Raw genomic sequence first — 12,661 nt, 5'->3', positions numbered from 1 at the left:
CTCTTCTTCATTCATTTACTCTTTTGTTGCCAAGCAGGAAAGCTGCTGTTAAAACTGCCAGCATACATGTCGTGAATCATGAGCATTCTCTCCTCATGCATAGTAAAGGGCATGCTTCTGTTCCTTTTTTCCCTTTGGCTGCTGGGAAGCTTACCTTCCGTTTATTGTTTAAGTATACAGTTCTATTTTTGTGAGTGTGTACATTTGTTTTATTTTCCAGTCTCTCAGGTCCTGGTGTTCTGTTGCTTATTTATGTCTTGTATGTTTCTTACGGGCCTACTCAGACCCTTGTGAACCAAGGACAAGCACCAATTATTAGTAAAGTATTGACCACAATGCCGTGACCATCCAGGCACCTAGCTTTTACTTCTATCTGGGAATCACTAATAATTACACCTAGCATAGTTCTCAAGTGTGGCATTGCCATTACCAGATCAAACACTCAGATTTTCATTTAGGCTCTTGATCTACACTAGCCCAGAGCCTTCCAGGGAGAAGAGGGACATGTGGTCAGAACATAATACAGATGATCAAACCAAACCCTCAACCACACTCCCAACACAGGCAAAGGCCAGGGCTGTGCTCATTGTGGAAGGTGTTGGTGGGGGCATGAGACTTCCTGACTACCTCTTGGCTTCCTAGGCTTACTTGGAACCCAGCCATTGGGCATCCTCCTCCATGCTGCATAGGACATGGAGCAAACACATCCACGCTGCCCAGGGCATGGAACATGCATGTCCATGCTCCATAGGACATGGAGCAGACACATCCATGCTGCACAGGACATGGAGCAGGCATGTCCACACTACATAGGACATGGAACAGGCACTTGGCAGAATCTTGCTGATAGAGAAGAGGCAGGTGAGTGGTGCTATTCCCTACCCCAGGTCTAATTTTTTGGATGAGATGCTAGTCAAGCCTTTGGAGACTAAAGTCTCTAGTGAACCAAAAAGTCTTCCTTGAACTGGTGCAAGAGCTACACAACATCACTTGGGATTTGAACAGATACATATCCCTCTACTTGTTCTAAACAGGGCTCCTAGGATCACAACTGTACTATGGCCTAAACCAGACATCTCCTATTTTACTGCTTTTTAACTATAAGAGGTTGCAAAAATACGATTACCTTTTTATTGTGGTCTGAAAAATAAATCATAGTAAAGGGAGGCATAAGTATGGGTACACTTGCTCCAGCTTCCCACTGAGTCCTATCAGTCAACATTGCCTTCCAAGCTAAGATGCAGTGATTCCACGACAGGCTGCATTGCCTGGCCTGGAAGTGTGGGCCACCAGGTGGGGACTCAAGAGAGTGAAAGGAATAAATGAGCAGGTAGGTGGACAGGGAGTTGGATGAGTGGATATATGGAGAACCTGATCTGCCTGCTGAATAATTCCTGGAAGGCTAGAATTTTATTTACCGCTAATTTCCCTTAGTATCTGACACAGCACGGGTCTTTGATGTTTATAAGTGAGCAAACTTGTGGGTGGGGGGATGAGATGTTTGAATGAGTGAATCCAGGGAGGTGGGTAGATGGATAGATGGGTGATTCAGTTGGTGAGTGGGTAGTGGATGAATGTTTGGATGGATGGTTATGTGGATGAATGCATGCATATGTGGATGTATTCAAGAATCAACGACTGGATGAGAGGTACTTTAGAGCTTTGGAGGCGGTTTCTATTCCTGTTTTCACTAGGAATCTACTAAATGACTTCCAAGGATTCCAGTCTACTCTAGGATTCTTCTTCCCTATGCACTTGACTATGTTCTTCCAGCTGCCATGAAGTTTCTCCCTCATCCCATCTGCTGTGTAGTTTCTCCCCTCTGCAGACGCACTTGCTCTCCCTCACTTGTCTTCCTGGGGAACCTTCAAATCATCTTTGGAGGAGCAGCCCAATTTCCGCAGACCCCCTGCCCCCTGGCTCATCTGCTTCTCCCTCTTGTCACCACTTCATCTGTCACCCACACTACCTGGTCCTAAAACCCTCCTAACCCTGCTTCTCTTCTTGAGAGCGAAAGACAAGCCGGAGACCTCCTTGTGTTCCCACTTTTGACATCCAGCTCAGTCCTGGCTTTGGGAATTAAATTGGTTTCCAGGTTCTGCCTGCTTTGACGTCTTTTAAGCATCCTCGATGGTTTGCAATCAGAATCCGATGAAGCCGTTTTGAAGAATATTCAGGGCAGGCAATTAGTGGCTCAGGCTTCACCTGCACAGAGAGTCAGCGTTTTCATCCTCCCCGGCTTGAAAGTTACATGAAATTCATTATGTATTTCCATCACATTAACATAAAAAGTCCCATTCATCTAGTTTTATCTCCAAAGCAGACAAGGAAATTTTCTCATTTTAATTGCTGGACCTTGCAGCTCAGAATGGGGTGACTAGAGGTGCCCAGAAACTTCACAGATGCCCAAACCACAACAGGATGGTTGGAAATTGCAGAGACCCCATGATTTATACCATGGAGGAAGCCTTCAAATCACAACCAGTGAGTAGGGTGTTCTGTTCACAATGTTTTCTCTTATTCCCAGTGTTTGGAGCCCAGACAGCCCATATCACCCTTGGGGGCTTTCTGTCTGAAGGCAAAAATGATTCCTTCCTGTTGTCTTTGCTATACAGATAAAGAAACAGAGACACTGTGAAGGGAAGGGACTGACCTGAGATCATAAAACCGGTTATCAAGGAAACTGGTAGGAAATGGATCAAACCCTTCCACTGCCTGCTCTGTCCTCAGTTTGTCCGTGTAAGCCAGCTACTCGTGAGCGTTAGTTAACTTACTCATCGGAGGAATTTCTGTGACTCAGCCTGATCATTTGTTTCCATGGCTCAAAGAAGAGGGTGTCTCTCCAAAAAGAGCTCACTCCATGAGCTTATTGGAAGACACTGGAGCATTTCAGGTTAGCTATTCACAGAGGTCTCTGGGTAGGAAACACCAAGGCTCAGAAACCTGTTTCTAAGCCAACTGGGGGAAAGGCTATGGAAAAGGAAAACTTCTTCTCTGGAAATTCTTGTCCCTTAAGCTCTAGACCCGGTTCCCCAACCCTAGTCACTCTCCATGCCACATCCAATGCAACAGTTCAAATTGTTCTTCTTGTCCAGTTGGGTGACAGGTTCTTGGGAGGATGCTGACTTGCGTGGGGTGAAGACAGGATGAAGAGAAGGACAGCTCCCTTGTTCTCCTGACATCTCCGCAGGTGGAGCCCCCAGCGCACCTTGGCTACAAGGCACATCTATTTCCCTTCATTGCTCCCTCCCAGTGAACACTCAGCTCATGACTATGCATATGTGGATGTACTCAAGAATCAACGACTAGATGAGAGGTACTTTAGAGCTTTGGAGGCGGTTCCTATTCCTGTTTTTACTAGGAATCTACTACCTGAGGGCTTGCAGGGCGATTTCAGGTGAAAGTCCCTTGTCCCTTTGGGATCAGGAAACTTGAGAATAGGTCAGGAACCCAAGGGACCCTTCTTTCTTCCCATGTAGCTCAGGTGCGCTCTGGTCCTTGCTTATGGATAAAATCCTATGTTCACCCATGTAGACATACCTAGAACTCTGCCTTCATCCATGCAGCTGCTCTGGGCTCTGGGAGAGCCAAGTTAAGGGGTCATTCGCTGCACAAGGCTTGACTTTGGTGAACCCCAAAGAGAGTTTCTTTCACTATACTAACAACTAACCTAAGAGAAGAGAAGGGAGACATCCTGCGAGACAGTCAGTTTCTGTCTGGCCCAGAACCTTCATTCTGCACTTGGAAAGCCAAAAGTACCTGCACAAAACGGCTGGCAGGAGTCCTGTACTTGGTATCCAGCTCCTGAGCGCACCTGCCTGCCTACCCTCCTTCTCTCCTTCCTCCACTCTTCCCTCCCCCTTTCTCTTTATTTCTCTCTCACACATGATCTTGCTATGCAACCCAAGCTAGCCTGGAGCTCATTATTAGGAGCCAGGTTGGCCTCGAACTTGAGACCCTGTTGCTGCTTCCGGAATGTTGAGCTTACAACACCCCACCAGCAATTTCCAATCAAAACAAATACAAGTCATTTCATGTGGTTCAACCTGGAATTGAACTGAGCTCAAGAGTCTTCGGGTGACCAGAAGTTCTCTGAAGAAGCTGCATCTACTAACCCCACCACAGGATTCTTGGCCGTAACTGAATAGAGCTTGTGGCATGGACACTCCATCAAGATGAAAATTATCTTTGGCCGTCTTAAACTACGCTTCATAGCCACTTCCGTTTTCTGTTTTGGTTTGTTCCTTGTTTTGTTTTAGATAAGGTCTCACTATGTGCACACACAGTGTATAGCCAGGGCTTACTTAGAACCTGGTTTCCAAACCTCACCGCTTCGTAAACTCCTCCTAGCCATGGGCTTTACGTGTGGGTCAGGAGGGAAATGGAGAAAGACCTTCAGTCCCCCTTAGAAATCAGCTGACCATTCCCCACCTTTAAAAGACACAGAAAAGGACAAGTTTGGAGATCAAGTTAAATGTCCCAATTTATTTTCAAAACTTGAAACCAGAACAAACTTGGTTTTGAACAAGCGTACAAATGAAATGGCAGACACATGCTGAACTCAACATTGTGACATTAAGGGGAAAAAAAAGAGGTCCAAAATCTTGTACAGAGAAGAAAAGGAACAATCAATATTTTACTAAGCCGTATTGAAATGACCTCCTGTCATCTCAACATTTTATCCATAATTAAAAAAACAAGTGCCTGTTTTTAAAACAGAGCACAAATACCAAGCAATAATAAATAGCTCCAAACTTGTTGTAAGAGACAAACCCTCTAGGCAAACAACAAAAGCTCATACGGTAAGTAATAGAAAAGGTAATAAAAATATTTCGCCTCGCCAGTACAAAAGCAAACAGCTGAAATCAACGTGCCTTTGCTATGCAGGGCTGATACAGAGAGCACCAAAATCACGGATTCACCTGCATTCAACAAAACTCGGACGGAAGAGTCAGGCAGAAGGCTGTTCACCTTGGGGTTCACATTTTGCTTAAAGCAAGCCAGTTTCCTCTCCCCTCCCCCTCCCATGATGACCCTCCAATGGCAAGTGGCAGGTTCGAATTGGGGGCAACTTTGGGTAAAGTTGTGGCAGTGTGGAACCCGACCTGAGGTCGGTTGGCTCACCCACGCTACAGCCCTTTGACTGGGTCACCTGCTCCGAGGAGATTGGTGGGTTGGTTTTCTCTTTGATAAGAGAAGCAAAATTCTCTTCTCTCTGCACTTGGCAGAGACAGACAATGCTTGTGCTTTAGGATGGCTTAGTCCTGGCATTCTGGTGAGCTGGTGAGCGCTGGCTAGCTTTTTATGAGCACAGGAGAACCACACAGAGGCTCCCAGGCAGCTAACAGGGCAGCGCAGGGGCAGGGAGGCAAAAGGACTGGGCCTTGGGGCAAGCATACGGGGCACTGAGACCTAGGCGTGGCATCCCATTCGGCCCCCATCCTTGAGCTGTGCAAAGGCAAGTCAAATGGGAAACAGTGAGACAAACTTTGCATTCAAAGGACCTGCCTGGAAAGATGCACGGCCATGCTTTCATAACCTGAAATGACGGTTTCTTACGTTTCCTGAAATTAAAAAAAAAAAAAAAAAAAATGGCTTCCTGGTATAGATATTTGTGAGAAGTGTATTATTCCCTTATCCGATAAACAACTGCGACTTGGCTTTAGAAAAAGAGGGCGATTGATGGGGAGGGGACAAAGAAGGGGGAGGAAAATTAAAGATGAAATGAACAGATTAGAGGATTGGCGGAGACTGGAGGAGGGTGGGGAGGGAGCACAGAAGGGGAGAATGATGGAAAGGCACAGAATTGAGAATTCCTTCATCCCAGGCCCTCACCATTCTGAAACGGATGGAATCGCAGAGAAAAGCAGCGAAGCCGAGAAGGAAAGCGAGCAAGCGGACACTCTTCCGTGGAACAGAGGGACCTGCGTTCGAGGCCCTTCTCAGTCCCTCCTGCACCAGTTTCAGTGGCAGAGGCTCCCCTGAGCCTGGCTGCTCCTTCCAGAAGCTTTGCTCCATCCAGGTCTGCTCAAGGGCAAAGGCAGCTGCGGATTCTCTCTCTGCTCTTGAGGGTGGTCAGGGGGTGGAGGGGGCAGCCACAGTAGCCGCAGCAGAGTAGGGAGGTGACCTGGCTCTCTCATACCTACCCCTGCCACCCTTCCATCTGCTTGTGGCCGCACCAAGGAGGCCTGAAGCAAAGTTCCAGCATTCAGATCCCGAAGCCAATTCGGACAGAATATATACAACTAAAATGACTCGTGAACCAAAGATTTGACTCTTTCCTTTTGTGTCTTTTTTTTTCTTGGAGGTTGTCAAACAACCTTTTTTTTTCTTCTGTACAAGAGGACTTAACAAGACAAATATGGGTGAGGTTTTTTTTGTTTTTTGTTTGTTTGTTTTGCAATATTTTATCCTGCCAAATTAAAAAAATATATTATGGCAGCCTGTTTGTTTTTGGTTTTTTTTTCTTTTTATTTCCAAATTCACTAACAAAAAGGTACATTAAATCCCTTTAAAAGGACAAGCTTACAGTTAAAAAATTACAAGCTCCGGTAAAAATACAGCGAGCGCCTACATCATATGAACCGACCGATATATCCATTCCAGAGGGGGGGAGAGAAAAATAAGCACAGGTCAGAAATGGGATTTGTTTTCTGCAAAGCAGTAACAATATTAAGCACTTTTTTTCTACATACTTTTTCTACACGGTGTAGCAATCCCCTTTTAATCCCCAAATACAAGTTTCTATACATTTGTTTTCGAAATAAAAATTCAACACCCAAGGCAGAAAAAATGTCCTAAAACTCCGACTTTACAGTTACCGTGACGACAGATTTCATAGACCCACCATTTAAAACTTACTGCAACGGTTTCAAGGAAAAGAAAAAGGACTTTTTTTTTTCTCATTTTGTAAAATGCCCAGGCATTCTCGATTATTACAAATACTGGTCCACTTTGACAGTAATCAAGAAATTTCAATATATATAATGTATACTAAAACCCCGTCACCAAAAGAAAACAATATACACGTAGCCATTGTGGCTTTTCTGTATAACCTATTAAGCAAACTTTGAAAATAAAATAAAATAAAAAAGATCGCTCCAACACACATACACACGATTTCTTTTACCCTTGTATGTATCCAATACTGTAAACGTGTTTTTAAGACAGAGTGCACTAAATTTAAATTTAGGAAAAAAAATTAGCCATTGTTCCTGAATTGTTGTTTGTTTGTTTTTTCATTCAACGATATCGGCTTGTCTCACTCGAGTTTTAATTCAGCAGTAAATCACCTCCACTCCACATCTAAGCAGCGTTGTCCCAAAAAGAAAAGGGGCTGAAAACAATTCTGCTAATGGATGTCCAGGGCTGTGCTGGGGTTATTTCTTCATTTGATTGGGTCTTATGGCATTTTCACGTCCTCTATCTTCAACCGGGAATTTTTTTTAATTTAAAGTAAATGTGGCTTTGTTTCTAAAGAATGTACTTTTCTTGTTTGCTTTTTTAAAGTCTTTCATCTCAAAAAAAAAAAAGAGTTTTGCATTTGTCTCAAGAGACTCAAATAGGAAGATCAGTTTTCAAGGCACGCACATCAAATTGAATGGCAGTAGAGAAACTGTCCAATAAATTATTTAATTTTGTTCTTTATAGTGCCAGTATTGTGAATGCCACGCTTAGCAATACTGACACTCAATCTCAGCTGTCCCTTACAGTTTAACCCACCTCTGGGCCAAAGACAAGAATATGCTGCAATTTCTTGTTTAGAAGCCATTTAATTTAAATGCAAACAAAAGCTTTAAAGTGCGGGTCAACAGAATTCAAACATCAAATCCGAACAAGTCCAATGTATAGGATGTCCCAACTAATTGGAGGAAGGAAAAACAAAAATCAAAAATGGAAGCAGCGTGGGGCACTGGGATGGTACTCCTCCCAGCTCCTCCAGCAAGAAACCAACAGGCAAGTTTCCCCTGCCCAACAGTGCTGCCAGCACTAGCCGAGGGACCCTGGAGGTAACTCCCCTAGAACATCAGGGTCAGCTGTCTGCTTGGGACACGGCCAATTACCAACCACTGTAGCAATGGACATCTGGGATTTGTAGGCTGGGGAGTGAAAGAGAGAGAAGCCTAAAAGAACATTGTTAGTGGCTTCCTGCCACTGCAGGCCACCACCGTCTACCCAGTAGGCACCCTCAGCCCATTTTATACAGCCAAATCTACAGCAAAGGGCAGAGATATGCTCAGTTCCCCCAGAGAAGGACAGTATCTCCTGGTAACACACAATTGCAAGAGGCTGGGGCTGTTCTTAGAGCCACCTGGGGAAGTTTCTCGGCCCCGAGTGGGCGGGAGAAGCTCGCTTGCCACACACCCCTCCCTCCAAGTTTTCCTTCCTAACATGAAAGTTGAATTGCACACAGAGAAGATCTCTGCGATTCAGGAGGACATCAGTGCTAAGTCTCCAATCAGATGCTAAAACAAAGTGCTACAATGTTAAAGATTGTAATCCGCTGTACATCCACCTCCCAGAAAAAAAAGTTTTTGAAAGTCACCCCCTCCCCGGAAAAAAAAAAAAAAAACCCACATGCCACTTTTTTTTTTTTTAAATTTCAGGACAAAAGTAAATGATGAAAAGGCAAACAACTTTAAAAGTCATTTAAGTGTTGGCTTCTTGACAAGAAATTACACATGCTTAGCTTAAATTTCAAAAAAGCAGCACCCCCCCCACACACAAAAATTATAATTTAAAAGATAGCTTCCCTCTACATCACTTGCGAGTCATTGCTCAAACTACTACTGGGTTATTAAAAAATGAAGGGATGGATACCCAACAAAATCTTTTAAAGGAATTTAAAGAGAAATAATAATAATAATAAGTACCTGCACATACATGCCAAAAAATTACAAAACCCAATAAATACAGAAATTATTGCACAGTTAAAAGGCTCCACAATTTTTTTTTTTTTAATTTTTACTGCCTTAATCAACCCTCAGGTTTCCATAGGACTTCGCAGACACAGGTTAGGTTGGACTGCCGCCTCCCTGGGCCCTGGGGACACAGAGGCCAGTCCGGTCACGGGTCCCATTGGCCATGATTGGCAATGGTCAAGCTGTACAGACGCACGCGGTGCCCCCCTGCACACGCGCTTAGCTCCTCTCGGCCTGCTCGATTTTGACATCATTAGTCAGCAAGTGTTCACCGTGCCACTTTTTCATGTGTTTCTCCAGGGTGCTGTAGACGCTGAAGGGCATCTGGCAGATGTCGCAGCGGTACACCTCCTTGCCGATCTGCCCATGCGTCTTCATGTGGCGCGTGAGCTTGCTGCTCTGCGCACACGCGTAGTTGCACAGCTCGCACTTGTAAGGCCGCTCTCCGGTGTGGCTCCTCCGGTGCACCGTCAGGTTGCTACAGTTCTTGAAGACCTTGCCGCAGTACTCACACGTGTCGCTGCGGCGGCCCTCCTTGGAGCTCGGCCGCCCAGGACCCGGGCCACCCAGGTGAGGCGTGCTGCCCCCACTCGCTGTGCCGCTGCGCCCCGATAGCCCACCATCCAGCAGGTCCCCCGGCGGCGTGGAGAAGCGCAGGCTACCGTTCTCGGACGAGTGCTCAGACGATGTGGCGAAAGGTGACTGGCGCGCGTCCGTGAAACCCAGGAACGGGTCCTTCATGAAATGGCGTGAAGCGGCGTAGCCCACGAGCCACTGTGAGTACACGTTCTCGGATGGGATGAGCGCAGCGGGCGGTAACTCCAGGTCCTTCTCCACCTTGATGCGCTTGGCCGCGTGTAGCGCAGGGCCACCAAGCCCAGGGCTGGGCAATGGTGCAGGCTTGCGTGGGAAGAGAGCAGGAAAGGGCTCTGCGCCTGGTGCAAAGGCCCCACCACGCCCGTTCACCGCACCCGGTGCACCTGCGTCCCCGCAGCCACCGGCACCCGTATCACCCGAATCACCTGCTCGCTTCAGGAAGGCGCCACGCTTCTCCCCATACTGTGGCAGAGCGCCCAGCCCCGCGTCCTCCATCACTTTGCCCAGTGCCAGCGCTTTCTCATCCGCCAGCGCCGCGGCTGCGGCACCAGCACCTGCCACACCGGGCACGCCGCCCCCGTTTTCACGGCCACGGCCCAGCTCTGAGTCCATGCTGAAGCTTGACTCAGGCCGGCTCTCATTCTCCAGCAGCAGTTCCTCTTCTTCCTCCTCCTCGTCCTCGTCGTCCTCAGGCTCGGGGCCCAGTGATGGGTCGCTCTCGTGGTGACGGAAGTCGCCATCGGCCGCTTTGAGGTCGCCAGGCAGCTCGCTGGTGCCTGGCTCTGGGGAGCTGGCAGCCGACAGTCCGTCGTCAGAGCGGCCGGCCAGCGAACCCGCCTTGTGCATGTGCGTCTTCATGTGGCGCTTGAGCTTGCTCGCCTGCGAGCACGCATGGTCGCACAGCTGGCACTTGTAGGGCTTCTCGCCCGTGTGGCTGCGCCGGTGCACGATGAGATTGCTCTGGAATTTGAAGGTCTTGCCGCAGAACTCACACGACTTGCTCTTGGCGGGCGGCTGTGGTGGCGGCGTGCCCGCGGGCATGGGTGGCAGCGGTGGCGTGCTGAGAAACGGGGACTTGGGGCTGGGCTGGAAAGGGTTCAGCAGCCGGTGCATAGGGTTGCCACGGCCTGGGGACACAGGTGGCGGCGTGGAGCTGTTGCCAGCCAGTTCTCGCAGCCGCCGCGAGAAGTCCATGGCAGGAGAGTCTATGGCCATGGGGTTCAGGCGCATGACTCGGTCGAAGGCACTGGGGTGCTGGGCCACGAGCCCCATCTCCTCTGCACTGAGGCGGTGTGGGTCCAGGTGATGGCGCGGCGGTGGGCTGAAGAGCGGCGGCGTACCTGGCAGGCGGCCCTCGCCGAAGCCGGGGTGGTCCCGCAGAATGGGGCCCGTCATGCGCAGCAGGTTGAAGGGGTTGCTGTCCCCAAGAAAATTCATGAGTGGGGACTGCGCTACGGCCTCCGGCCCCAGCGGAGGCGGGATGGTGAGCCTGGGCGTGAGCGAGCTGCTGGCCGGCCCGGGCTCCAGGTAGATGCGAAAGCCGTGCGTGTTCTGTGCATGCTGCAGCAGAAACCAGGCGCTGTTGAAGGGCTGCTTGCATGTTGTGCAAATGTAGCTGGAAGGCTCATCTTTACCTGGGGAAACACAAAGGAGAAAAGCAGTGCGTGAGCAGCTTCCGGGAAGCTGGGGTAGCCACAGGGTGGACAGGCCTCACTGCCTTGGCACACACAGCTGAGGACAAGATCTATGAACAGATCCAGAAAAGCCTTGGAGTCGTTCATGCAGCAGAGGGGTAGACAGGCCTCACTATGACCACCCAGACGGCAGGGAACAATGGGATATATGAGAAGGCCCTGGGACTCCAGGGGATCACTTTTTCAGCCTAGGAGTGGACAGGCCTCACTGAGTCTACCCAGACAGCAAGGGACAACAGGATCTATGAGCAGGCCCCAGGTCACCAGGGAGTAGCTTGCATTCAATAGGCCTGGCTTTGCTCCCCTTAAAAGTGTTCATATTTTCATCATTTTGGGGACCAGAGGGGAGGGAATGACAATGGTTATATTATGTAAAAGACAGCCAAGGTAATAAACCTTACCCCTGCACCATCTAGACCAGGATTTTCGACTCAGTCACTGTTGACATGTAGACCCCACCCTCATAATTCATTGCTGGGTGAAAAGGAGGTAGAAGGCCTCACATAGTAAATGCGGATATCCCCACCCTCCACTGATGCACGCAGGAGAGTATACACGTCATCAAAAGTCTCCTGTGGGGGAAAAAAACTCCACCTTATCCTCCCCTTGGGGACTACTGACTCCATTGCTTTGCAAACTTAATTTTTTAAAAAACAGAAATCACTATGAAGCTCTGTGGTAAAATGTATGGATGAGGCCTTACATTCAATTCCCAGCGCTGCTAGAGACAGACATCCAGATAGCGCCATGATACCTTGCCTACATTTGAGATCTTAGCCACAGGAAATTTCTGTGTCATGGGCCAGTATCTGTGCAGGAAACACTGTCCAATAGAAACCCAGATATGTGAAGCAAGACTAACGCAGTTCAGAAGTCTGCTGCTCTGTGAAAGCCACCCTTTACCTATGGCCTCACACACACCCACAGTGTGGAAATCAGCTCTGCAGTCCCTGAGGAGAGCAGAAGGTGGGGGATGGGGCTCCAGCCTAAAAGAGTGGTTTGATGTCTTCCGCCAGAAGACAAAGGAATGAAAGGAGGTCGCCAAATGTGACAGCAGTCAGGACGGACAGCCACACGTGTTGACTTGTTACAAGTGGCTCGGGTGACATCAGTAACAAATGCTAGTGGACACTAGTGGCCCCAAGCCAAAATACCACACACACGTCAGCAACCGGGGCAGTCGTAAGATGGAGGCTGGACCTTCTGTCTGGAGTGGTTGACCTCGATGTGAGGCCACATTCTGCCTGCCAAAACCTCCCTAATGCTTTGGATGAGTAAGACAGGCATGGACAGGCCTGTCTGCCTTCATCGGATGCAGCGGCTCAGAGGGGGTAAGAATAGGCCTCTCATTCCAGACCTGGCACAAAGTATGGCAACCTCAGTCTCGAAAAGCCCCTCTCCTCTGTTTAAACTTGCCTGTATCAAAAAGACACCAAGTCAAGAGTTTCA

The 12,661-nt window shown here is 48.3% G+C and overlaps 1 protein-coding gene across 5 annotated transcripts in view; it reads right to left on the bottom strand.

The window, feature by feature from the left end:
- Window positions 1-9,140: 9,140 nt before the first annotated feature.
- Window positions 9,141-12,661, bottom strand: part of Bcl11b (BAF chromatin remodeling complex subunit BCL11B) — an 85,819-nt gene continuing 82,298 nt past the window's right edge. For all 5 annotated transcript variants that reach the window (XM_038337603.1, XM_038337606.1, XM_038337604.1 and 2 more), the window contains one exon: window positions 9,141-11,152. In XM_038337603.1, the coding sequence (XP_038193531.1) occupies window positions 9,141-11,152 (2,012 nt within the window). The remainder of the gene's footprint in view (window positions 11,153-12,661) is intronic.

The sequence above is a fragment of the Arvicola amphibius genome, chromosome 7 (assembly GCF_903992535.2).
Source record: "Arvicola amphibius chromosome 7, mArvAmp1.2, whole genome shotgun sequence".
Classification (NCBI taxonomy): domain Eukaryota; kingdom Metazoa; phylum Chordata; class Mammalia; order Rodentia; family Cricetidae; genus Arvicola; species Arvicola amphibius.
This window is presented reverse-complemented; position numbering and strand designations above follow the sequence as displayed.